This window comes from Scyliorhinus torazame, chromosome 8 (genome assembly GCF_047496885.1).
Source record: "Scyliorhinus torazame isolate Kashiwa2021f chromosome 8, sScyTor2.1, whole genome shotgun sequence".
NCBI lineage: Eukaryota > Metazoa > Chordata > Chondrichthyes > Carcharhiniformes > Scyliorhinidae > Scyliorhinus > Scyliorhinus torazame.
In genome coordinates, this window is record NC_092714.1 from 228,796,841 (window position 1) to 228,823,805 (window position 26,965).

The window sequence follows — 26,965 nt, forward strand, 5'->3', positions numbered from 1 at the left end:
TGGCCATTCACTGTATGTATCCCTAAAGCCTGCATCAACTTGGCATTATTCACCCACAAGTATGCATGCATTTTTGCAGCTCTAAGAACACTCTTGGTTTCCGAAAAGGGGAAATAACTAGGCCAATTTCTCACCCACAGTTATTATTACAAATGAGCCATAGAATCATAGATTCCCTGCAGTGCAGAAGGAGGCCATTTGGCCCAGTGAGTCAGCACCAACCTTCTAAAATCGCACCCTAAACTAGGCCCACTCCTCTGCCTAACTCTCGTAATCCCAACTAACCTTTGGACACTAAGGAGCAATTTAGCATGACCAATCCATCCAACCTGCAGATCTTTGGACTGTGGGAGGAAACCAACGCATCTGGAGGAAACCAACACAGACACGGGGAGAAAGTACAAACTCCACGCAGTCACCACTGTGCCACCATGTAATGCCACCCGGCAAATGGAAAAATTAAACTGCAATAGAAATTTTTTGTCAATATCCTTTACTCTTGAAGTGCTGTAAAATATACTAAATGACTGAAGAATCAAAAATTAGTCAAAGTGGAAACTAATTTGATAGTCCAAACGGCTCAAAATGAAATATTCCAATTACACTGAATTCTAGGTTAATCTCTTTTTTAATGTAAAAGTCAAACAAATGTTATTTTCCTCTGGTTTAAAGACAATTTTCATAAAACTCTCATTTTTAATGATGAGTTTTAGGTTCACAATTTATTACTTAGTGTGTGGTCTTATTCCAGATAAGATAAAACATACCTCTCATCTAAAAAAATGAATATTTTTTAATTCCCAAGAATATCCAGGTTGCTTTAGAGTAATTCTGCCATCTTAGAGTTTTAAATCATTATTCCTTAATAACACTGATGTTCTCAATATTTCTTCAGTTAAGCACAGAGCTTGCATAACACTATGCGCCAAGAAACACACACACAAGCTTAAAATACAACTGCCAATTGTTTTATTACAAAAGAAATGCGGAACTATGGTATTTAACAGAACACGATCTCCTGCTGTTGATGTAGTTTTGATTTTACGTTTATAACAAGCGAACAATATTGGGAAAAAAATTACTTTACAAATAAAGCTGAAAGCCGCCTGTAGCTTTGTAAAGGAGTTACATATAAATACCCATTCTCTATTTTTGGAATAAACTAAACCAGGCGTCAACCATCTTTGTTTTAACAAGCTGTTCTCTTGTACGTGGTTCTGCAATAATAGTGCCACTTGTCACTTCAAGCAACAAACGTGTATCTGAATGACTGTCACCGCTGAAAATTGTCTCCTTGAATAGCAACAGCTGAAAAATCCTTCAGCTTCTCTACTTAGTAAATGCATTCAACCATGAAAATGAAAATATATGGCGAGGAGAGTCAGTTGTGCTCAGTTCACGACTTGTCGTCTGCTGTACGATGGTTTCTGGAGCAGAACCTGGGCTTTCCATCTGCTTTGGGGTTGCGGGGTGGATATGAAAAGAAGCAAAGTAGCTTCATGCAAAGTTTGAGAATTGCATTCTTAAATTTGAAAATCATTACTGCGGCTCAATTAAATTAACTTTCCAAAACTAAACTGGAGTCCATTGATTTAAATAGAAATAATATGTACAAATGTATGAACCTGTCATTATTTTATCTATAGTTAAACGTTCAAATGTTAGTTTTAAAAATCGTACCTTTTTACAATGTTGAAAATGACAATACATTTACCATGCTCCAAATTAAACATTTACAGCTCAGGATAATTATCAATGGATGGAACATTTATTAATATTCAAACAGCAGGACAAATGGTAGAGGACAATTTTGCAAAGAGTAATATGAACAAAAAACATCATCTATTAGCTTTCAACTAAGGTAAACAGAATGAACAGAGTTTTTGTTTGAAGCGTAATATTAAAATAAAACAAAATTACTTATTACATTGTTGTTTGCTTGTTAAATAATCTAGGGTAATTGTTATGTTACCTTCTTCATTAATAGTCCATTCAACCCATCCATGTACAAGTCATGTATTCAATCTTAATCCAAAGGCAGTGCAGTATGACCATCAGTGCCAATACTGAAAGGCAGAAGCCTAGAGCCTAGTGAAGAATAACAGACCAATACTACATATATTGGAATGAAGACAAATGAATTAAGACCATTTAATCCTTAATTCAAAAAGCACCATTTGACATGGGTATATTTTAGATACATTTACTACATCAACATATATTAATCAATATTGTCTGCCATATTTTACCAAAAATGGTGTTTGGGATCAACCCCAAGTCATGGCACGACTTTCTTGCTGTGTGTTATGGTTTGGTAATTGGTTGGAAGATACAAGACAGAGTAGAGATAAAGGAAATGTACTCTGATTGGCTGGTAGGTTTCCCCAAGGATCTGTACTAGAGCCTCAGCTTTTCATGATATAGAATAGTGACTTGAATGGAGGAATAAAGCGATGTATGTCCAAGTTTGCAGATGACACTAAGTTAGGAGGCAGAGTATATTGAGTGGATAGGGGAATGAAGTTAAAAATGGACAAAGACAAACTAACTGAGTTGACAAGTAACAGAGAAGATTGATGAAGGAAATGCAGTGAATGTTGTCTATATGGATTTTAAGAAAGTATTTGACATTACCACATAAAAGTCTCATTAATAAAATTGAGGGTCAGTGACAGCTTGGATTAAAAGTTGGCTTAAGGACAATTTTTGTCATACGCATTATGTTTTTCAAACTGTTCCCCAAGGTTCAGTGCTAGGACCACTGTTCTTATATATATATATAAAAAACTTTTGTGAGTTGAACATTGGAATAAAATTTCAAAATTTGCCAATGGTATCAAACTTGGAGGTGGAGCAAACAGTGAGGATGGTATCAATCAGCTGCAAGATGAGGATTTATAGGCTAGCAGAATGGGTAGGCATGTGGCAGGTGGATTTATTACAGAGAAGTGAAAGGTGTTGCATTTTGGCAGAAGGGACAAAGAGAGGAAATATATACCCAATGACACAGTTCTAAAGTGTGTATGCAGGGACAGAGGGTCATTGGGACTCATGTGCATTGGTCTTTTGAAGGTGGAAGGATTTATTAAGGAAGTAGTTAGCAGAGCATATGGGAGCATAAATAGAAGTGTTGAACAAAAAAAGAGGGGAGCTTTGCAGAACCTTAATAAACCTCTGATTAGTTCACAACTGGAATATTTTATCCAGTTCTGGTCAACACAACTTAGAGAAAAATGTAAGCGTTCTTGAGAGGATGCAGAAGGTATTTACCAGAATGGTTCCAGGGATCACAGAACTAATGTTAGGTTGGAAAAGATGGGTGTTTCCCCCTTGGAACAAAGGAGGTTGAGCGGAAATCTGATAGGTGGACAATATAACACATTTAGATAAGCTAGACAAAGAAAGCTGTTCCCATTAGCTGGTGGTACAAGGACAAGGGAGCACGGGTCGAAGGTTGGGGTGTGGGGGGATGTGAGGAAGAACTTTTCTATGCAGCAAATGCTAATGCCCTGGAACTCATCGTCTATGAGTTCAGTTGAATAGAGATGATCAATGATTTCAAAAAGGTAGAAAGAGATCTAGCGGGGAGGGGGGGAGGGAGGGGGGGGGGGGGGGGGGCGGGGGGAACAACTGGGTTGCTGCTGCGGAAATCCAAAAGGAAATGGCTAAAGAGTGGGTGGGCGGGGATGGTGTGCGACGCTGGGGGAGCGAGCGGGAGCGCGGAGGCGGGATATGGGACTGGCCTAGAGAAGGTAATGGCTAGTCGACACGGGAGGGGGGCAGATAGCCCCCTAGTGAGGCTGATCACGTGGAACGTGAGAGGCCTGGACGGACCGATAAAAAGGGCCCGAGTGCTCGCGCATTTGAAAGGACTAAGGGCAGACGTGGTTATGCTCCAAGAGACGCACCTAAAGGTGGCGGACCAAGTTAGGCTAAGGAAAGGATGGGTGGGACAGGTGTTCCACTCAGGACTGGACGCAAAGAATAGAGGGGTGGCCATTTTGGTGGGGAAACGGGTAGCATTTGAAGCAAAGAACATCGTAGCAGATAGCGGAGGTAGATATGTAATGGTGAGTGGTAGGCTGGAGGGAATGGAGGTCGTGTTGGTTAATGTGTATGCCCCAAACTGGGACGATGCGGGATTTATGAGACGGATGCTGGGGCGTATGCCGGACCTGGAGGTAGGAAACTTGATTTTAGGAGGGTACTTTAATACGGTGCTGGACCCGGGGCTAGATAGATCCAGCTCAAGGACCGGAAGAAGGCCGGCAGCGGCCAAGGTACTTAAGGGGTTTATGGACCAAATGGGGGGAGTGGATCCATGGCGATTTCTTAGACCTAGGGCTAGGGAGTTTTCCTTCTTCTCCCATGTCCATAAAGTGTACTCCCGGATAGATTTTTTTGTTTTGGGAAGGTCGTTGATCTCTAGGGTGGAAGAAGATGAGTACTCAGCCATAGCGGTTTCGGATCATGCCCCACATTGGGTGGACCTGGACTTAGGAGAGGAAAGGGAGCAGAGAACACTCTGGCGATTAGATGTGGGACTGATGGCGGATGAGGGAGTGTGTGCAAGAGTGCGGGGGTGTCTTGAGAGATACCTGGAGGTCAATGACGACGGCGAGGTCCCTGTGGGAGTGGTATGGGAAGCACTAAAAGCGGTGGTCAGAGGAGAGCTGATCTCCATTGGGGCCCACAAAAGGAAAACAGAGGCCAAGGAAAGGGAAAGATTACTGGGGGAGATTTTAAGGGTGGATAGGGAATTTGCAGAGACCCCGGAGGAGGAATTGTACAGGGAAAGGAGACGACTCCAGACGGAATTTGACCTTCTGACCACCAGAAAGGCGGAGGTACTGTGGAGGAAGGCACGGGGAGGAGGTATGAATATGGGGAAAAGGCTAGTCGCCTGTTGGCTCATCAATTGCGAAAGAGGGCAGCAGCGAGGGAGACAGGAGGAATTAGAGACGAAAGGGGAGACACGGTGCGAAGGGCAGGAAAGATAAATGAGGTGTTCAAGACCTTCTATGAGGAACTGTATAGGTCTCAACCCCCAGAGGGAGAGGAGGGGATGCGGCAGTTCCTGGACCAATTGAGGTTCCCGAAAGTGGAGGAGTGGGGGGGGTAGTAGGCCTGGGGGCACCGATTGGGGTGGACGAGGTTATTAAGGGACTGGGAAGCATGCAAGCAGGGAAGGCCCCAGGACCAGACGGGTTCCCGGTGGAGTATTACAGAAAATATGTGGACTTGTTGGCCTCGTTGATGGTGAGGACGTTCAATGAGGCCAGGAAAGGGGGGACTCTACCCCCGATGATGTCGGAGGCGATGATATCGTTAATTTTGAAGAGGGATAAAGATCCGTTGCAGTGCGGGTCCTATAGACCCATTTCATTATTGAACGTGGACGCCAAATTGTTGGCAAAGGTACTGGCATTGAGGATAGAGGACTGTGTCCCGGGGGTGGTGCACGAAGACCAGACAGGGTTCGTAAAAGGGAGACAACTGAATGTTAACGTGCGACCACTATTAGGGGTGATAATGATGCCCCCAGTGGAGGGGGAGGCAGAGATAGTGGCGGCAATGGACGCAGAGAAGGCATTTGATAGGGTGGAGTGGGAGTATTTATGGGAAGTGTTAAGGAGGTTTGGGTTTGGGAACGGGTTTATTAGCTGGGTTAGACTTCTTTATGGGGCTCCAACGGCAAGCGTAGTTACAGGTCGACATAGATCGGGGTATTTCTGACTATATAGGGGAACAAGACAGGGATGCCCGCTGTCTCCATTGTTGTTCGCGTTGGCAATTGAACCTCTGGCCATGGCGTTGAGAGACTCCAGGAAATGGAGAGGGGTGATTAGAGGGGGAGAAGAACACCGAGTCTCGTTATACGCGGATGACCTATTGTTATACGTGTCGGACCCAGCGGGGGGATGATAGAGGTTATGCGAATTTTGAGGGGGTTCGGGGATTTCTCGGGGTATAGGCTAAACATGGGGAAGAGTGAATTATTTGTGATACATCCAGGGGACCAGAGTAGAGAGATAGAAGGCTTGCCTCTAAGGAAAGTGGAAAGAAACTTCCGATACCTGGGGATTCAGATCGCTAGGAGCTGGGGAACCTTGCACAGACTTAATCTGACACGGTTGGTAGAACAAATGGAGGAGGACTTCAAGAGGTGGGACATGCAGCCTCTATCACTGGCGGGCAGGGTGCAAGCAATTAAGATGATGGTCCTCCCGAGGTTCTTATTTGTATTTCAATGTCTCCCTATACTAATCACCAAGACCTTTTTTAATAAAATAGACAGGAGCATCGCGAGCTTCGTGTGGGCAGGGAGGGTTCCGAGAGTAAGGAGGGGGTTCCTTCAGCGTAGTAGGGACAGAGGAGGATTGGCACTACCGAACTTGGGCGATTACTATTGGGCCGCCAATGTGGCAATGATACGTAAATGGATGATGGAGGGTGAGGGAGCGGCGTGGGAAAGACTGGAGAGAAAGTCCTGTAAAGGGACGAGTTTAGAGGCGCTGGTGACGGCGCCGCTACCGATCTCACCTAAAAAGTTTACCACGAACCCGGTGGTGGCGGCAACATTGAATATCTGGGGACAGTGGAGGCGACAGAGAGGGGTGCGGGGAGCCCTGGTGGGGTCACCAATCAGGAACAACCATAGGTTCGCCCCAGGAAGAATGGATGGAGGATTTCAGAGCTGGTACCAGTTGGGAATTAGGAGGGTGGGAGATTTATTTATAGATGGGACTTTTGCGAGCTTGGGAGCATTGGAGGAAAAGTATAAGTTGCCCCGGGGAAATTTCTTGAGATATATGCAGGTGAGGGCGTTTACTAGACAACAGCTGAGGGAATTTCCGTTGCTCCCGACTCAGGGGATACAGGACAGGGTGCTTTCAGGGGTGTGGGTCGGAGAGGGCAAGGTGTCAGAGATTTACCGAGAGATGAGGGAAGAGGGGGAGGAGTCGGTGGGCAAACTAAAAGGAAAGTGGGAAGAAGAACTAGGGGAGGAGATAGAGGAGGGTATGTGGGCTGATGCCCTAAAAAGGGTAAATTCCTCTTCCTCATGCGCCAGGCTTAGCCTGATTCAATTTAAGGTGCTACATAGAGCACACATAACGGGAGCAAGATTGAGCAGGTTCTTTGGAGTGGAGGACAAATGTGGGAGGTGTGGCGGGAGCCCGGCAAACCACGCACATATGTTTTGGGCGTGCCCGGCACTTGAAGGGTACTGGAAGGGAGTGACGGGAGTGATTTCGCGGGTGGTGAAGGCCCGGGTCAAACCAGGCTGGGGGTTAGCTCTATTTGGAGTTGCGGAAGAGCCGGGAGTGCAGGAGGCGAAAGAGGCCGACGTTGTGGCCTTTGCGTCCCTAGTAGCCCGGCGCAGGATCCTGCTCATGTGGAAGGAGGCGAAACCCCCCGGACTGGAGGCCTGGGTAAATGATATGGCGGGGTTCATTAAACTGGAGCAGATAAAGTTTGCCCTGAGAGGATCGGCTCAAGGGTTCACCAGGCGATGTCAGCCATTTCTCGACTACCTAGGGGAACGTTAGAGGGAAGACAGATGACCAGCAGCAGCAACCCAGGGGGGTTAATTTAGTTTAGGTCAAAGATAAAGGGGTTTTGTTACTTATGTATTGTTAAAAATTTCTGTATTGTTATTGTTGCGTTTGCTTTGTAAGAGGGGAAAAATTGTTGTTTGGGAAAAAAATTTCAATAAAACATATTAAAAAAAAAAATGATTTCAAAAAGGAATTAGATAGCTATCTGAAAAGAACAAATTTGCAGTGCTACGAGAATAGAGTTGAGGAATAGAACTGAGTGGATTTCTCTAGACAGCTGGCATGGACTCAATGGGCCGAATGGTTTCCTGTGCTGCAATGATTCTATGACTCTAACTAAGGCAGATGGAGTTCAATGTGAGGAAACATGAGGTCATCCACTTTGGATCAGTGAAAGAAAAATCAGAATATTTTCTTAATGGTGAGGCACTAGGAGCTTTGAACGGAAAAATGGACAAAGGTGTCATTAGAACCCTCATTTTTAAACTGTGCTTCCTCTTTCTAGACTCCCCCACAAGGGGAAACATCCTCTCAGCATCCAGTCTGTCACGTCCACCCAGGATGTTACAGCAAGGTCACCTTTCATTCCTCAGTATAGGCCCAACTTGCTCAACCTTTCCTCATAAGCTAACCCCTTCATCCCAAGAATCAGTCGAGTGAACCTTCTCTGAATTATTTCTATTGCAATTATGTCCATTTTGAAGTAAGGCGACCAATAGTGTACACTGTATTCCAGGTATGATCTCATCTTACCATCTTCAGCTGCTTCATCAATGACCTTCCCGCCATCATCAGGTCAGAAGTAGGGATGTTCACTGATGATTGCATGATGTTATAAGACCATAAGACATAAGAGCAGAATTAGGCCACTCAGCCCATCAAGTCTGCTCCGCCATTCAATCATGGTGATATTTTTCTCATCCCCATTCTCCTGCCTTCTCCCCATAACCCCTGATGCCCTTATTATTCAAGAACCTATCTATCTCTGTCTTAAAGACACTCAGTTATTTGGCCTCCACAGCCTTCTGTGGCAAAGAGTTCCACAGATTCACCACCCTCTGGCTGAAGAAATTCCTCCTCATCTCAGGATCGTCCCTTTAGCCTGAGATTGTATCCCCTGGTTCTAGTTTTTCCTACAAGTGGAAACATCCTCTCCAAGTCCACTCTATCCAGGCCTCGCAGTATCCTGTAAGTTTCAATAAGATCACCCCTCAGCCTTCTAAACTCCAACGAGTACAGACCCAGACTCCTCACCGTTCCTCATACGACAAGCTCTTCATTCCCGGGATCATTCTTGTGAACCTCCTCTGGATCCTTTCCAAGGCCAGCACATCCTTCCTTAGATACAGGGCCCAAAACTGCTCACAATACTCCAAATTGGATCTGACCAGAGCCTTATAAAGCCTCAGAAGTACATCCCTGCTCTTGTTTTCTAGCCCTCTCGACATGAATGTTAACATTGTATTTGCCTTCCTGACTGCCAACTGAACCTGCACATTAACCTAAGGGAATTCTGAACAAGGACTCCCAAGTTCAGCACTATTCACCACTCGTCAGATATTGAAATAGTCTGTGTCTATATGCAGCAAGCCTGGACAACATTCACGCTTTGACTGATAAGTGGCAAGTAATATTCGCACTACACAAGTGCCAGGCAATGACAATCTTTAACAAGAGAGAACCTTAACATCTCATGTTGACATTCAAGGGCACTACCATTACTGAGTCTCCCACTAGCAACAGCCTGGGGCTTACATTGGCCAGAAACTGAACTTGACCAGTGATATAAATACTGTGGCTACAAAGGTGAGTCAGAGGCTGAGAATTTGTTGGCAAGTAATTCACATCTTAATTCCCCAAAACCTGTCCACCATCTGCAAGGAACAAGTCAGGAGTGTGATGGAATACTCTCCATATGCCTGAATGAGTGCTGCTCCAACAACATTCAAGAAACTTGACACAATCCAGGACAAAGCGCCCACTTGACAGGCACCCAATCGACCAGCCTTAAACATTTACTCCTTCCACCATTCTCACAGTGGCGACAGTTTGTACCATCCGCAGGATGGACAGCAACATTCCTTGTCTCCGTAGACAGCACCTTCCAAACCCATGACCTCTACCATCTAGAGTGACAGGTACACCAGATGCATGAGAATAGCACCACCTGACGTTCTCCTCCAAGCCATACACCATCCTGACTTGGAACCATACCACTGTTCCTTCACTGACATTGAGTCAAAAGCCTGGAACACTTAACACCACATGGACTGCAGCAGCTCAAGAAGGTGACTCACCACTACATTCTCACGGGCAACTAGAGAATGGACAATAAATGCTGCCGAGCCAGCGATGCACACATCCGATGGATGAATTCATTAACAAAAAAAAACGAAGGCCCAATACAGCTGTTACAACACTTCCCTACTTTTATATTTGATTCCCCTTGCAATATACACCAATATTCAATTTGGTTTCCTAATCCCTTGCTGTACCTGCATACCAAGCTTTTGTGATTGGGGCGGCATGATAGCACAGTGGTTAGCACAGTTGCTTCATAGCTCCAGGGTCCCTGGTTCGATTCCCGACTTGGGTCACTGTCTGTCCGGAGTCTGCACGTTCTCCCCATGTTTGCGTGGGTTTCCTCCGGGTGCTCCAGTTTCCTCCCGCAGTCCAAAGATGTGCAGATTAGGTGGATTAGCCATGCTAAATTGCCCTTAGTGTCACCCCAAAAAAGATAGGCAGGATTACTGGGTTATGAGAACCGGGTGGAGGTGCGGGCGTAAGTAGGTACTCTTTCCAAGGGCCGGTGCAGACTCGATGGGCCGAATAGCCGCCTTCTGCACTGTAAATTCTATGATTCTATGTGTGATAATAGGACACCCAGATCCCTCTGTACCATAAAAGCAAATTACTGCGGATGCTGGAATCTGAAACGAAAGAGAAAATGCTGGAAAATCTCAGCAGGTCTGACAGCATCTGGAGGGAGAGAAAAGAGTTAACATTTTGAGTCCGATGACTCTTTGTTAAAGCTTTGACAAAGAGTCATCGGACTCGAAACGTTAGCTCTTTTCTCTCCCTACAGATGCTGTCAGATCTGCTGAGATTTTCCAGCATTTTTTCTTCCCTCTGTACCATATTCCTCTATTTAAATAATATACTGTCTTTCTATTTCTCCTGTCCAAACTGGGAAAGTTCATATTTTCTCACATTATACTCCATCTACCAAACCTTTGCCCATTCAATTAACATTTCTAAATCCATTGCTATCTTGAAAATCTACTTTCGTACCTATCGTTGTGTCATCAGCAAATTTAGCCACCTTCATCCAAATCATTAAGAGGATCATAAATAGTTGAGTCCCCAGCACTGATCCCTGTGGCACTTCACTAGTTACAGCTTGCCTGCCCAAAAATAACCCATTTATTCCTACTCTCTGCTTCCTGTTAGCTAACCAATTAATCCATTGTCCATGTCAATATGTTACTGTCTATACCATGACCTCTTGTTTTGTGGAGTGACCTTTGATGTGGAACCTTATCAAAAATACTTTATAGAAACTCAAGTGAACCACATCTATCAATACCCTTTTATCCACCCTGCTTGTTACTTGCTCAAAGAACTCTAATAAAATGGTCAAATATGATTTTCCTTTCACAAAACCATGTTGACTCTGACTGATTGTAACTGTTTATTTGCATAAAATTCATGAATGAACAATGTACAGTTCAACACAATGAGGGCATATAAAAGAACATACATCTGTAAGGCATCTTTGCTGATTTCAGGTACCCCAAAGTGCCATACAGTTAATGAATTACTTTTCAAGTGTGGTAACACACAAAAACACAACAGCCAATTTACATTGAACAAGGTTGCACAAACAGCAATGAGATAAATAATTAAACTGGTTTGGTAATATTGGATCAAGGATGAATGTTCACCCGAACACCAGGGAAGCCTCTTGTCTCTTCAAATGCTACCCTGCAATTTCTTACATCCACTTGAGGTGGCAGGGCCTTTGTGCAGTGTTAGAGCTGACACCTCTGTCCATCGAGTGCTTCATCAGTACTGCAGTAGCTCGTTGTGACCATGTTGGCTATTTGAATGAGCTAATCATTTGGTCCCATTCCCTTTCACTTTCCCAATTGCCCTGAATATCTTTTCCCTTCATGTATTTCTCTATTTTCCTGTTGGAATTTATGACTGAATTTGCTTAAACCTCCCTTTCCAGGCATTGCCGTTTCAGCTCCTCATAACTAGCATTAAACAAAAATCACATTTTGTCACAAAAAGTAAAACAACATCATTCATGATCCATGCATTTATTTTTCACTGATTGCTGTTAAGTTCAATTTTAAAACAAGCCATAATCAAATAGTGCTCTTTGTTGCAAGGAATGCAGACAGACTGAACAAGTGAAAAAAATACATTTACAGATGAAAGCGAGTCTGACAGTGAAATGTATGATGCTACAAGAGCGACATCAGTTCTACGATGTATGATGGCCACCCCTGTAGAACAGATATTAAAATCTTTCTTCACTGACCTGCATTACAGGTGATGACACTTTTTTTTCACAGCTGGATGCTTTCATGGCATCTGTTGGCCCTGCAGCAATTGCAACAGAGTTGGGCTCTGGCTGTGTCCTATTGTCTGCCATCGCTGACGGTTCAATCTGATCATGAGAGGTGGCATCCTGGTTGGTATTTGTCGCAGGCCCGGTGGTATTAATCACATGCCAGGAATCATACTTATGCCAACTTGGGTACAACTTGATTTCTTCATCAGCCACTTCCAACAATTGCGGCATTTTAAAATCATCAGCCTGATGATTTCCTTCTAACATATCATCCTTAGCGAGGAGAAATATGAGAGTAAAAGAGTTACCAGTTATCAACATTACAATAATACTTCTTTCAGCTACTGAAGGCTTCGCAAAGCAATAGCATTTGTTCTGTTAACTTGTCGAAGCTTATCTTGAATAGCAACAAATCAAAAACAACACCCCATTTAATGGCACAACAGCTTTTAGAAACTATCCATATGATGGTCATTTTTTTAAAATATATTTTTTTATTCTCCTCCTTTTTCACATTTTCTCCCACATTTACACCCACCAACAGTAAACAATAATCAGTAACAAATATGTCAATCCCCATATCAATAACAACTATCCCATCCGCCCACCAAACCCCAAACATTAGCCCGCATGTTCACACAAACAAATGACAAAAAGGAATTAGTAATCACCCATAGTCGCCATTAACACATACAGTCTCCCTCCCCCAAAACCTCCCACCCACCCGCCCTAACTAATGTTCGATGTTATCCAGTTCTTGAAAGTGCATAATGAATAATGCCCATGAATTATAGAACCCCTCCATTCTTCCCCTCAGTTCAAACATAGCCTTCTCAAGAGTCAAGAATTCCAACTAGGCTACAACATCTACCTCTGCACACGTTTCCAACCCTGGCTGGTCCGACACCCCGAAATGACCTACTGGGTGCCCGGATGCAGTTTCACGAGCGCCACTTTAGAAATTATCCTAAAAACCTCCTTCCAGTCATCCTCTAGCTTTGGACAGGATCAAAACATATGAACGTGATTAGCCCCCCGCCCCCCCCCCCCAACAATGTTCACATATATCTTCTATTTCTTAAAAAAATCGTCTCATCCTCGCCATTGTGAGGTGTGCTCTGCAAACCACTTTCAGCTGTATCAACTCCAACCTCACGCACGCAGTGTAGGCATTCACTCTCCAGAGCACCTCACACCAGAACCCCTCCTCCATATCCTCTCCCAACTCTTCCTCCCACTTTGCTTTGATCCCTTCTAGTCGTGCCTTCTCCTCTTCCAAAATAGCTCCGTAAACCGCCGACACTACCCCCTTCTCCAGTCCTTCTGTCGTCAGCACCTGCTCCAGCAATGTGGAGTCTGGCTCCATCGGGAAGCTCTGTATCTCCTTTCTGACAAAATCTCGAACCTGCATGAATCTAAACATTTCCCCCTGCTCCAGCCCATACTTCGCTTCCAGCTCCCTCAATCCTGCAAACCAACCCCCAAGAAACAAATCTTTTAGTGTCTTAATCTCCTTCTCCTCCCATTTCTGAAAATTTTCATCCCACCACCCTGGCTCAAATCTGTGGTTCCCCCGAATCAGCATTTCCCTTGACCCTGCCCCCAACCCGAAGTGTTGGCGAAACTGCCTCCAAATTCTCAATGAAGCTATTATTAGCGGATTCCCTGAGTATTTCCCCGGGGCTATTAGGAGCGGTACTGTTGCTCGTGCTTTCAATCCGGACCCCCTGAACAAACTCTCCTCCATTCTGACCCACTGGGAATCAACCCCTCTGACCCAGCTCCGCACCTTCTCCACATTCGCCGTCCAGTAGTAAAACATCAGATTCGGAAGACCCAATCCCCCTGCCTGCCTTCCCCTCTGTAGCAGCACCTATCTAACTCTGGCCACCTTCCCTCCCCATATGAACGAAGTAATCTGTTCCTCAATCTCTCTGAAAAAAGCCTTTGGCAGAAAAATCAGCAGGCATTGAAAAATAAACAGAAATCGCGGCAGCACATTCATATTAACCGCCTGTACCCTGTCGTGATATTCAAATACACACATCATGATAGACACACCAACAGACAAATCAGAACACACACCACCACAACCAATCACAGAAAGATATAAAAGCACAAACACGACACCTGGTGGTCAGTATTAGCTGGAGAGGAGGACCAGGACAGACCTGCTACACGACACACTCAGGGAGACAGCACGTGCAGAGTATCCAGAACGAACTGTATTATAAGAGTTAAAATAAAATAGAGTTCTACCACATACAACTGTGTTGGCTCATCTGTGCACCAGAGCACCCAACACCACATGGTACAGGAGTGGATCGATACCTGCCGGCATACCTCAGTGTACACAGACAACCAGCAGTGCCCAGGCAAAATGATAGAGCTCCCGGTTCCGCAGCCGCTCCAGTGCTACGGCGATCTCCACGAAAACTGGCGGCGATTCCGGCAAGTGTTCAAATTGTTCCTGGTGGCAGCTGAACTCCAAGACCTGGATGATAGCGAAAAAATTGAATTTCTCCTCACCATCGCCGGTGCAAGGGCAAGAGAAATATTCACAAGGTTCAGGCTCTTCAGGAGGCAGCAAAGGTATGATTACCAGGCAGTCCTGGACAAATTCTCCAAGTACTGTGAAGAAAACGCAATCCAATCGGCAAGTAAAGGTAAGAAAAGCGGCAGTACTCACCTCGTGGCTGGGATCCCGGAGCCCGAATTCCCAGAGGCCGAAATCCCGGGCCTGAGAGAGGGCTGGGTCGAGGTCGGCGGCCATCTTGCTAAAGGTATCACGCTAGCACAGTTGCGCGAGCAGTGCGCAGAACCGGAAGTTTCGTTTGCGCATGCGCGAGATGCTGCGCATGCGCAGTCAAGAAAACGGCCATCGGTAAAGGAACAGCGATCTGAGCATGCGCAGTCGCTTCCCACGTGCTACATACCGAGCGTCAGGATGTCAGAGGCCCCAGACCGCACCAATTTAAAGGGGAAACGTCCCAAATCCAATTTAAAAGGGAAACGTCCCAAATCAAAAAAACAAAAATCTATTAAAGCTGTAAAACAACCTTCCCTCACCTGGAATGACAGCACATTGCCGCAAATTGACCCAGGTGATGAATTTGACCTCCGAAGAACCCTCCGACAAGCAGTTACCTACGCACAAGCCGATGATTCCGACCTCGAATACTTCGATGACGATCTTTACAGTGTTTCCGGACCTCGCGAGCCCAATGATAGCTCCGTGGTCCTATACGACTATGACTCGGATGAACCTTTCGTGTTGCACATTGGCGGCCCCCACATTGAATCCGACGCAGATGCGGATTCATTTTTCGGATTTGAGGATCTTCAATCCAGCAGATATGACGTCCCAACTTATCAGTACCGGATGATGCTGCAGCCTGACATTAACAGACAGGGAGCGGTGCAAGCACACGGAGAGCACCCTGCTGCCACACAGAGCGTGGTCCACATCCCGCTCAACGTTCCCGACTCTATGAAAGAAGACATGCAAGACTCCAGAGCGCAGTCCTCGCATGAACCAGAAGTGACTCCAGTGTCACAAGCCTCCACAGCAAGCTCGTGGACAGACTCCACAATTGCAGAAATGCAAGACTCCAGAGCGCAGTCCTTGCACGAACAAGAAGTGACTCCAGTGTCACAAGCCTCCACAGAGAGCTCGTGGTCAGCCTCCACGATAGAAGCAACGCAAGACTCCAGAGCGCAGTCCTTGCATGAACAAGAAGTGACTCCAGAGTCACAAGCCTCCACAGGGAGCTCGTGGACAGCCTCCACGATAGAAGCAACACAAGGCTCCAGAGCGCAGTCCTTGCACGAACAAGAAGTGACTCCAGTGTCACAAGCCTCCACAGAGAGCTCGTGGACAGCCTCCACGATAGAAGCAACGCAAGACTCCAATGTGCGGTCCTTGCAGGAACAAGACCATGAGGGTCTAGCAACCTCTCCTGACCAACCAGCGGCAGACGATGCAAGTCTGCCATGCTCACGTGAACAGCAAGAAGGCTATAACAGCCTACCATGCTCCACTACACAGCAGCATGACCATGACGGTCTCTCATGCTACAATGAAGGGCACAGTGCTGAAGACTGTTCAAGCCCAACTGAAGACAAGCCAAAGGAATCGCCTCTTCCAAGCCCGAAGAAAAAAGGTTTATGCGCTGACCTTCAGGATCATTATAGCCGAACAGAGATTAATAATGCTGCACGGTCACAGAAGGATGCTGAGGATTTGCTAAAGAAATTAATTGAATGTTTAACTTGCAAGGAGCAGACTGAGAATTGCCAGTGTTTTAGTACGGATCGAAAAAATGGACAAGACATTGATCCTCAGGTAATGGAAATAACACAACCTGAATCATATCTACAGCAGGGACAAATGTCTCCCTTCAACACAACGCCGCAAAGTCCCAACTTCGGAGACCAGCAGTTAGTCAGTAATGACTCTTCAAACCTTGAGGAAAACATTAATTGCATTGAACCTATACACACTCCACTGATAAATGAGCAGAACATTGGAGCAAGAATCCTGAGGACACCGACATCGAGTAGCCAGATAACGAATTTAAAACCCGCAGCAGTTTCAAGTGAACCAAGTGTGCTTTCCACTAATGGTGAAGATGCAGATAAGGTCGACCCGATTATCCATTGTACCACACTAACCCCAGTGATTAAGCAGTTATGTATGGGGAGTATATTGTGGGCAATTGAGAACAGTAAAAGAGAGACTGTGACCATGCCAGTCCCAGCAAAATCAGACCCAGAGACCATGAAGGCATGTACATTAGACAAAGATACATATGAGGTACCTGAGAAGAAAAGTGAAACGGAATGTTCTTTGGAAAATAGTACAATGTCGATAGAAACATTGGATCCTATATTCAAGACCATACATATCGGAGAATTTGGGGGTAATAAACAAGGTTCTGCAATGTCTGCGGGAAGATTTAAAATTCCAAAGAAGAAAAGCCCAAATGAAGGACAACGGCAAGACAATGACAGTCCACCGACATGGTGTGCACCACCAGATGAAAACTCTGACAATTTACCCAACCCTAGTGAACAGCAAGCTGCTAATGAGGATCTATCCACGGGATGTGAGACGAGTGACGACATCATCCCACTTCCCATGCAAAAGGTGCAAGGTGACAGACCTCGCCTAGTGCGTACCGAGGCACTCGACGATCACGGTGGGACCACTGACGACTGCGGTGGCGGCGCACCGCTTCCACCCTCGATGGCTCGAGCCTCTCCACTGGTTGGTGCATTCCTGCATGTTCCAACTCCAGGGGCGTCATTCTCCGACCCCCCGCCGGGTCGGAGAATGGCCGTTGGCCGCCGTGAATCCCGCCCCCGCCCCCGCCGAAGTCTCCACTCCCGGATATTGGGCGGGGGCGGGAATCCAGCCGCGCCGGTTGGCGGGACCCCCCGCTGGATTCTCCGGCCTGGATGGGCCGAAGTCCCGCCCAGGAATTGCCTGTCCCGCCGACGTAAATCAAACCTGGTATTTACCGGCGGGACCAGGCGGCGTGGGCAGGCTCCGGGGTCCTGGGGGGGGCGCGGGGCGATCTGACCCCGGGGGGTGCCCCCACGGTGGCCTGGCCCGCGATCGGGGCCCAGCGATCCGTGGGCGGGCCTGTGCCGTGGGGGCACTCTTTCCCTTCCGCCTCCGCTACGGCCTCCACCATGGCGGAGGCGGAAGAGACTCTCCCCACTGCGCATGCGCGGGAAACTGACAGCGGCCGCTGACGCTCCCGCGCATGCGCCGCATTTCCGCGCCAGCTGGCGGGGCAACAAACGCCATTTCCGCCAGCTGGCGGGGCGGAAATCCCTCCGGCGTCGGCCTAGCCCCTCAATGTTGGGGCTAGGCCGCCAAAGATGCGGAGACTTCCGCACCTTTTTGCCGGCGCGATGCCCGTCTGATTGGCGCCGGCTTTGGCGCCAGTCGGCGGGCATCCCGCCGTTGGGGGAGAATTTCGCCCCAGAAGTGCAGCTTCAGGGAATCTCGGCTGCCTCCAGTGAACCTGTTGGGACTCCGGACGGGGAGCATCGACGGAAGGCAGACCGGACTCCAGATGGGGAGCAGCCAAGCGCCGACTCTGATTCGCGCACGCCAGACCTTGCTCCGGACGGGCGGTGTCGCGGCCTCGGTGATGGCACGCTCAGGGTGACGGCGGATGCCACGGCGACAGGGAATGGATCGCGTGGCAGTCCCACTGGGTCGGCAGTGGCGACCAGCACCGGCGGTCCAAGACGGACACACCAATTCGCGCTATCGCCAGACGTTGATGCGAGCAACAATTCTCTCTCCAAGGCGACATGCTTCGACGTTTCTCTGCGGAGTCGCCCTTCCGGCACAGCAGGTGGCCGGAACCAGCGTGCACGGTCTCGGCCAACTTCCACATCTGGCACAGTCATCGCCTTGCATGATATTAGTGATGGTGCTACTTCGATGGCAACAACCCATCGGCTACAAGATGCCGTCCACCACAAAGATAAAAAGAAAAAAGACTCCACCTTGTTCCTGGCATGCAGGGCGGATGGATTGGTGCGTAGGCGCAATCAGCGAGCTTTGCGCCGCCTTCCACGCTCGCAACTGAACCGTACGCACACGCCGGATCCTCCACTGGTTCCCAAGGATGACTTCGTGGAGATGCCACGGATCATGCCCCTTCCATCACCACCAGAACCAAACCACAGCCAAGGCAACACTAACAAAGATGTTGAATGTTATATTTGCACGAATGAAAAACCAAGCACGAAGTACAACAAATGGAAAAGTAGAGACTTCGGCAACAGCATCACCTCCAACAGTCCAAGGTGAACCAGTGTGAACCCAAATCTCCACAGCTGAACCGGCTTGAGGACCAGCCTATTCTTGAGGCGGTTACCCATTAGACTGGACTTATAACGCTGTTCATACGTTCAAAAGTCAAACACTTCTGTATTATAACCTGTTGTTGTTTATCGTTCCAGATATCGTCTGACCGGACCACTGTTCAAGTTGTTTTTTTTCTCGCATTCATGTTTTGTTATGATGTGGAGATGCCGGCGTTGGACTGGGGTGAGCACAGTGCGAAGTCTTACAACACCAGGTTAAAGTCCAACAGGTTTGTTTCGATGTCACTAGCTTTCGGAGCGCTGCTCCTTCCTCAGGTGAATGAAGAGGTCTGTCCCAGAAACACATATATAGACAAATTCAAAGATGCCAAACAATGCTAGGAATGCGACCATTAGCAGGTGATTAAATCTTTACAGATCCAGAGATGGGGTAACCCCAGGTTAAAGAGGTGTGAATTGTATCACAGCAAACTACCCAGTCTTCAGAACAGTGACCACGACACCACACAACCCTGTCATGGCAATCTCTGCAAGAAGTGCCAGGTCATCGACATGGATACCACTATTACACGTGAGAACACCACCTACCAGGTACGCGGTACATACTCGTGCGACTCGGCCAACGTTGTCTACCTCATACGCTGCAGGAAACCTGGGGTTACCCCATCCCTGGATCTGTAAAGATTTAATCACCTGCTAATGGTCGCATTCCTAGCATTGTTTGGCATCTTTGAATTTGTCTATATATGTGTTTCTGGAACAGACATCTTCATTCACCTGAGGAAGGAGCAGCGCTCCGAAAGCTAGTGACATCGAAACAAACCTGTTGGACTTTAACCTGGTGTTGTAAGACTTCGTACTGTTTTGTTATGGTACAACCTTGTTAGTGTGACGCACCCGCCATCGCCCCATGTAAATAGTTACGTCATATACACACGCTGTACACAACACACGCACACACTCTTAGATGCACTCACGACACGATTATATTTATAACCATGTAGGCACATATCTTTGTAAAAAGGGGGGATGTCATGATATTCAAACACACACATCATGATAGACACACCAACAGACAAATCAGAACACACACCACCACAACCAATCACAGAAATATATAAAAGCACAAACGCGACACCTGGTGGTCAGTATTAGCTGGAGAGGAGGACCAGGACAGACCTGCTACACGACACACTCAGGGAGACAGCACGTGCAGAGTATCCAGAACGAACTGTATTATAAGAGTTAAAATAGAGTTGTACCACATACAACTGTGTTGGCTCATCTGTGCACCAGAGCACCCAACACCACATACCCGACCCGCCAGTGACAGAGGGAGACCATCCCACCTTGCCAGATTGGCTTTCACTCTCCCCACCAAACTAGAGATGTTGTACCTGCGGAGCCCCTCCCACTCCCGGGCAACCTGCACACCCAGGTACTTAAAGTGAGTCCCTGCCCCACGGAATGGCAGCCCCCACACCCTGCCCCCACCCCAAGCCGAGACACCACAAAATATTCACTCTTGTCTAGATTCAGTTTGTACCCCGAGAAAGACCCAAACACTTGAAGCAGCTCCAATATTCCCCCTATCGACACACTCGGTTCCGACACGTATAATAGCAAGTCATCGGCATATAAGGACACCATATGCTCTATCCCCCCCCCCCCCGCACTATTCCTTTCCACACTCCCGAACATCTTAATGCGATGGCCAACGGCTCAATCGCGAGTGCAAACAGTAGAGGGGACATAGGACATCCCTGCCTAGTCGCACGGTGGAGAGGAAAGTATCTCGAGCTGATGTTGTTTGTGCGGACACTCACCCTCAGCTCCTTATATAGTAACTTTACCCAGTTCACATATCTTGGTCCAATCCCAAACCGCTCCATAACTGCTATCAAGTACCCCCATTCTTCCCGGTCAAACGCCATCTCAGCATCCAATGCCACAACCACCTCTGTTTCCTTCCCCTCTGCCGGTGCCATAATGACGTTCAATACCCTTCTAACGTTTGAAAAGAGCTGCCTCCCTCCCACGAACCCCGTCTGATCTTCACCTATCACCTTCGGGAAGCACTCCTCCCATATGATGGTCGTTTAGTAACATGTTGACTAGCTCAAGCACAAAATGTAAAGTGAGATCATTCAGAAAAATATTTTTATAACTTTTGAAACTCGCGTTCTAGAATTTCCAGGGAAAGTTTTCAACCACACTGGCAATTTGTCATACGTTTGCTTCGTTAACACTATGAGAATTTAGAAGCAAATACCTGCTGTCCAAGTGTTTCAAATTCCTCAGCGGCAACTTCATCTTGTCCCGATTTACCAGCCTCAACATTTATTAATGGTGTTACGGGCTCTCCACCTGCAGGAATCCCATCTACAGCACGTGGAGATGCCACTTCTGATTCTCCCACTACAGAGAATCCACATACAGAAACTGGAGATGTAATACTGGAATTTGCTACTGAAACAATTGAATTGACAGAACTTGAAGGGGGAACATTGAATTGTTGCATTGCAGGTACACTACTTATAGCACTTGGGGATTCAACCGGGGATTCAACCATGGATTCATTCATGACCGAGATTTGATCAAGAGGAAGTGGAATTGTAGGAACTAGTTCTTTTCTTGCTGGTACTTCAGTATCCGGAGTTGAAGCGTTACATTCATCCACTTCAGAGACAACTAGAGATGTCTTGTTGGATTCTTCTGTTTTAGGAATTTTATCTATAACATCTTGAGTTTCAGCATTCAAATCCTTTGCTGCAAATGCGCCATCCTTAATCAAACAAGATACAGCATTTGATTTAGTTCCTGGAGGGAGATCAACCGCAGCACCTGAATATTCAGCACTGGACACTTTCTGTTCAGTGTCTTCAACCACACCACCTGAGGATTCAGCACTGGACGCTTTCTCTCCAGTGCCTTCAACCACAGCAACTGAATATTCAGCACTGGACTCTTCCTCTCCAGTGACTTCAACCACAGCACCTGAAGATTCAGCACTGGACACTTTCTCTGCATTGTCTTCAACCACAGCAACTGAATATTCAGCACTGGACTCTTTATCTCCAGTGACGTCAACCCCAGCACCTGAAGATTCAGCACTGGACTCTTTCTCTCCAGTGACTTCAACCACAGCACCTGAAGATTCAGCACTGGACTCTCTCTCTCCATTGTCTTCAACCCCAGCACCTGAATATTCAGCACTGGACTCTTTCTCTTCAGTGACTTCAACTATAGCACCTGAATATTCAGCACTGGACTCTTTCTGTTCCGTGATTTCAACCACAGCCCCTGAAGATTCAGCACTGGACTCGGTCTCTCCTGTGACTTCAACCACAGCACCTGAAGATTCAGCACTGGACTCGGTCTCTCCTGTGACTTCAACCACAACACCTGAAGATTCAGCACTGGACTCTTTCTCTCCAGTGTCTTCAACCACAGCACCTGAAGATTCAGCACTGGACTCTTTCTCTCCAGTGACTTCAACCACACCACCTGAATATTCAGCACTGGACTCTTTCTGTTCCGTGACTTCAACCATAGCACCTGAAGATTCAGCACTGGACTCTTTCACTCCAGTGACTTCAACCATAGCACCTGAATATTCAGCACTGGACTCTTTCTGTTCCGTGATTTCAACCACAGCCCCTGAAGATTCAGCACTGGACCCGGTCTCTCCTGTGACTTCAACCACAGCACCTGAAGATTCAGCACTGGACTCGGTCTCTCCTGTGACTTCAAACACAACACCTGAAGATTCAGCACTGGACTCTTTCTCTCCAGTGTCTTCAACCACAGCACCTGAAGATTCAGCACTGGACTCTTTCTCTCCAGTGACTTCAACCACAGCACCTGAATATTCAGCACTGGACTCTTTCTGTTCCGTGACTTCAACCATAGCACCTGAAGATTCAGCACTGGACTCTTTCTCTCCAGTGACTTCAACCACAGCACCTGAAGATTCAGCACTGGACTCTTTCTCTCCAGTGACTTCAACCACACCACCTGAAGACTCAGCACTGGACTCTTTCTCTCCAGTGACTTCAACCACAGCATCTGAAGATTCAGCACTGGACTCTTCCTCTCCAGTGACTTCAACCACAGCATCTGAAGATTCAGCACTGGACACTTTCTCTCCAGTGACTTCAACCACAGCACCTGAATATTCAGCACTGGACTCTTTCTCTCCAGTGTCTTCAATCACAGCACCTGAAGACTCAGCACTGGACTCTTCCTCGCCAGTGACTTCAACCACAGCATCTGAAGATTCAGCACTGGACACTTTCTCTCCAGTGACTTCAACCACAGCACCTGAATATTCAGCACTGGGCTCTTTCTCTCCAGTGACTTCAACCACAGCACCTGAATATTCAGCACTGGACTCTTTCTCTTCAGTGACTTCAACCACAGCACCTGAAGATTCAGCACTGGACTCTTTCTCTCCAGTGACTTCAACCACAGCATCTGAAGATTCAGCACTGGACACTTTCTCTCCAGTGACTTCAACCACAGCACCTGAATATTCAGCACTGGGCTCTTTCTCTCCAGTGACTTCAACCACAGCACCTGAAGATTCAGCACTGGACTCTTTCTCTCCAGTGACTTCAACCACAGCATCTGAAGATTCAGCACTGGACACTTTCTCTCCAGTGACTTCAACCACAGCACCTGAATATTCAGCACTGGGCTCTTTCTCTCCAGTGACTTCAACCACAGCACCTGAAGATTCAGCACTGGACTCTTTCTCTCCAGTGACTTCAACCACAGCATCTGAAGATTCAGCACTGGACACTTTCTCTCCAGTGACTTCAACCACAGCACCTGAATATTCAGCACTGGGCTCTTTCTCTCCAGTGACTTCAACCATAGCACCTGAATATTCAGCACTGGACTCTTTCTGTTCCGTGATTTCAACCACAGCCCCTGAAGATTCAGCACTGGACCCGGTCTCTCCTGTGACTTCAACCACAGCACCTGAAGATTCAGCACTGGACTCGGTCTCTCCTGTGACTTCAACCACAACACCTGAAGATTCAGCACTGGACTCTTTCTCTCCAGTGTCTTCAACCACAGCACCTGAAGATTCAGCACTGGACTCTTTCTCTCCAGTGACTTCAACCACAGCACCTGAATATTCAGCACTGGACTCTTTCTGTTCCGTGACTTCAACCATAGCACCTGAAGATTCAGCACTGGACTCTTTCTCTCCAGTGACTTCAACCACAGCACCTGAAGATTCAGCACTGGACTCTTTCTCTCCAGTGACTTCAACCACACCACCTGAAGACTCAGCACTGGACTCTTTCTCTCCAGTGACTTCAACCACAGCATCTGAAGACTCAGCACTGGACTCTTCCTCGCCAGTGACTTCAACCACAGCATCTGAAGATTCAGCACTGGAAACTTTCTCTCCAGTGACTTCAACCACAGCACCTGAATATTCAGCACTGGGCTCTTTCTCTCCAGTGACTTCAACCACAGCACCTGAAGATTCAGCACTGGACTCTTTCTCTCCAGTGACTTCAACCACAGCATCTGAAGATTCAGCACTGGACACTTTCTCTCCAGTGACTTCAACCACAGCACCTGAATATTCAGCACTGGGCTCTTTCTCTCCAGTGACTTCAACCACAGCATCTGAAGATTCAGCACTGGACTCTTCCTCTCCAGTGACTTCAACCACAGCACCTGAAGATTCAGCACTGGACTCTTTCTCTTCAGTGACTTCAACCACACCACCTGAAGATTCAGCACTGGACTCTTTCTCTCCAGTGACTTCAACCACACCACCTGAAGATTCAGCACTGGACTCTTTCTCTCCAGTGACTTCAACCACACCACCTGAAGACTCAGCACTGGACTCTTTCTCTTCAGTGTCTTCAACCACAGCACCTGAAGATTCAGCACTGGACTCTTTCTCTTCAGTGACTTCAAGCACACCACCTGAAGATTCAGCACTGGACTCTTTCTCTCCAGTGACTTCAACCACACCACCTGAAGACTCAGCACTGGGCTCTTTCTCTCCAGTGACTTCAACCACAGCCCCTGAAGATTCAGCACTGGGCTCTTTCTCTCCAGTGACTTCAACCACACCACCTGAAGACTCAGCACTGGACTCTTTCTCTCCAGTGACTTCAACCACAGCACCTGAATACTCAGCACTGGACACTTTCTCTCCAGTGTCTTCAACCACAGCACCTGAAGTTTCAGCACTGGACTCTTCCTCTCCAGTGACTTCAACCACAGCATCTGAAGATTCAGCACTGGACTCTTTCTCTCCAGTGACTTCAACCACACCACCTGAAGACTCAGCACTGGATTCTTTCTCTCCAGTGACTTCAACCACACCACCTGAATACTCAGCACTGGACACTTTCTCTCCAGTGTCTTCAACCACAGCACCTGAAGTTTCAGCACTGGACTCTTCCTCTCCAGTGACTTCAACCACAGCATCTGAAGATTCAGCACTGGACTCTTTCTCTCCAGTGACTTCAACCACACCACCTGAAGACTCAGCACTGGATTCTTTCTCTCCAGTGGCTTCAACCACACCACCTGAAGACTCAGCACTGGACTCTTTCTCTCCAGTGACTTCAACCACACCACCTGAAGACTCAGCACTGGACTCTTTCTCTCCAGTGACTTCAACCACACCACCTGAAGATTCAGCACTGGACTCTTTCTCTCCAGTGTCTTCAACCACAACACCTGAATATTCAGCACTGGACTCTTTCTCTTCAGTGACTTCAACTATAGCACCTGAATATTCAGCACTGGACTCTTTCTGTTCCGTGACTTCAACCACAGCCCCTGAAGATTCAGCACTGGGCTCTATCTCATGAGAAACATCATCTGAAACACCTGCATGAACTGAGTGGAGCTCTTGAGTTGAAGGAACATTATCTGAAGCTCCTGGAGGTTGAGTGGTAGATACTATTCTTACAGGATCATTAGCCTCAAAATCTAAAAACTCCCAACTTTTTGAATTCCCAACTGCAATGACTTGGTCAATAACATCTAGAGGATCGATTCTAGGACCTTCAAAATGTCCAGTCACAATTTCAGTCTCATTCTTGTCTGCTGCATCTTCTCCATCTTCAAATCCTTCTTCCGATTCCACCTCAACTGTAAATCAATATGCGTTGCATTACCATCAGTGTTGGAGTGAACAAACATTGGAACATTGGAATAAACAAATCAAATTTATTTTTCAATTAAACAATTAAAATAGCATTTGTATCTAGTGTAAGGTTTTCGGGCAATTCGGCCCTTTTTGGACTGCCCAAGAATAAAACTCAGAGACTGTAAACTGACTTTTCAGCCAAGAGAACGTAACCAGTTTTCCCAGCAGGCCTGGTCCGCTGAGCTGAGTAGGGACATAAGTATTTACAAACCCCCCCCTAGGAGCTACAAGGAAGAAGGAACCAGACAACGAGATAAGATCAAAACACAGACAAAGGGGCACGGGAATACACAGGGGGCCTGCCTGCAAGCAGGACAATGGGATGGTCATAGCCCCATGCAGATGTAAATGACTTTGCCTCCACCAGAGCAGTATCCAATCAACACCCCATCAACATAGCAGCGATCTCCAGAGCAGATGGAAGACTTTGAACTTCTTCACAAGGGAGCTCAACCTCGTTATCTCAAAAAGCAGACTGGAGGCGGACCTAGGGGAGGTACTCCTATCTTGACAGGTCTGACAGGCTCAACGGGGGCAGGACCAGCGGGAACTTTAAACCTTATGGATTCAATGCAAAAGGGGCTGGCCGAACACAGGAAAAAGCCAGGTAAAACGGATATAAAAGGGGCTGTGTTTCGATTGAGGGTCTCTTGGCTCGACCTCTCCACCTTTGACTTGACCTCTGCAGCCTGTGACCATAAGTACCCTGCAGCAGCTTGCAAAACTCCCTTGACTTTAATAGTGGTTGAGGCTTTGGGGAAGGGAACTTGATTTGTG

The 26,965-nt window shown here is 47.1% G+C and overlaps 1 protein-coding gene across 1 annotated transcript in view; it reads right to left on the reverse strand.

Moving 5' to 3' along the window:
- Positions 1 to 815: 815 nt before the first annotated feature.
- The window catches only part of LOC140428908 (uncharacterized), a 67,080-nt gene continuing 40,930 nt past the window's right edge, over positions 816 to 26,965 (reverse strand). Inside the window, exons 8-11 of the mRNA XM_072515556.1 lie at positions 21,266 to 26,130; positions 12,109 to 12,414; positions 1,973 to 2,088; positions 816 to 1,452 (exon numbers count right to left, since the gene is read on the reverse strand). Of these exons, the coding sequence (XP_072371657.1) occupies positions 1,993 to 2,088; positions 12,109 to 12,414; positions 21,266 to 26,130 (5,267 nt within the window). The 3' untranslated portion in view covers positions 816 to 1,452; positions 1,973 to 1,992. The remainder of the gene's footprint in view (positions 1,453 to 1,972; positions 2,089 to 12,108; positions 12,415 to 21,265; positions 26,131 to 26,965) is intronic.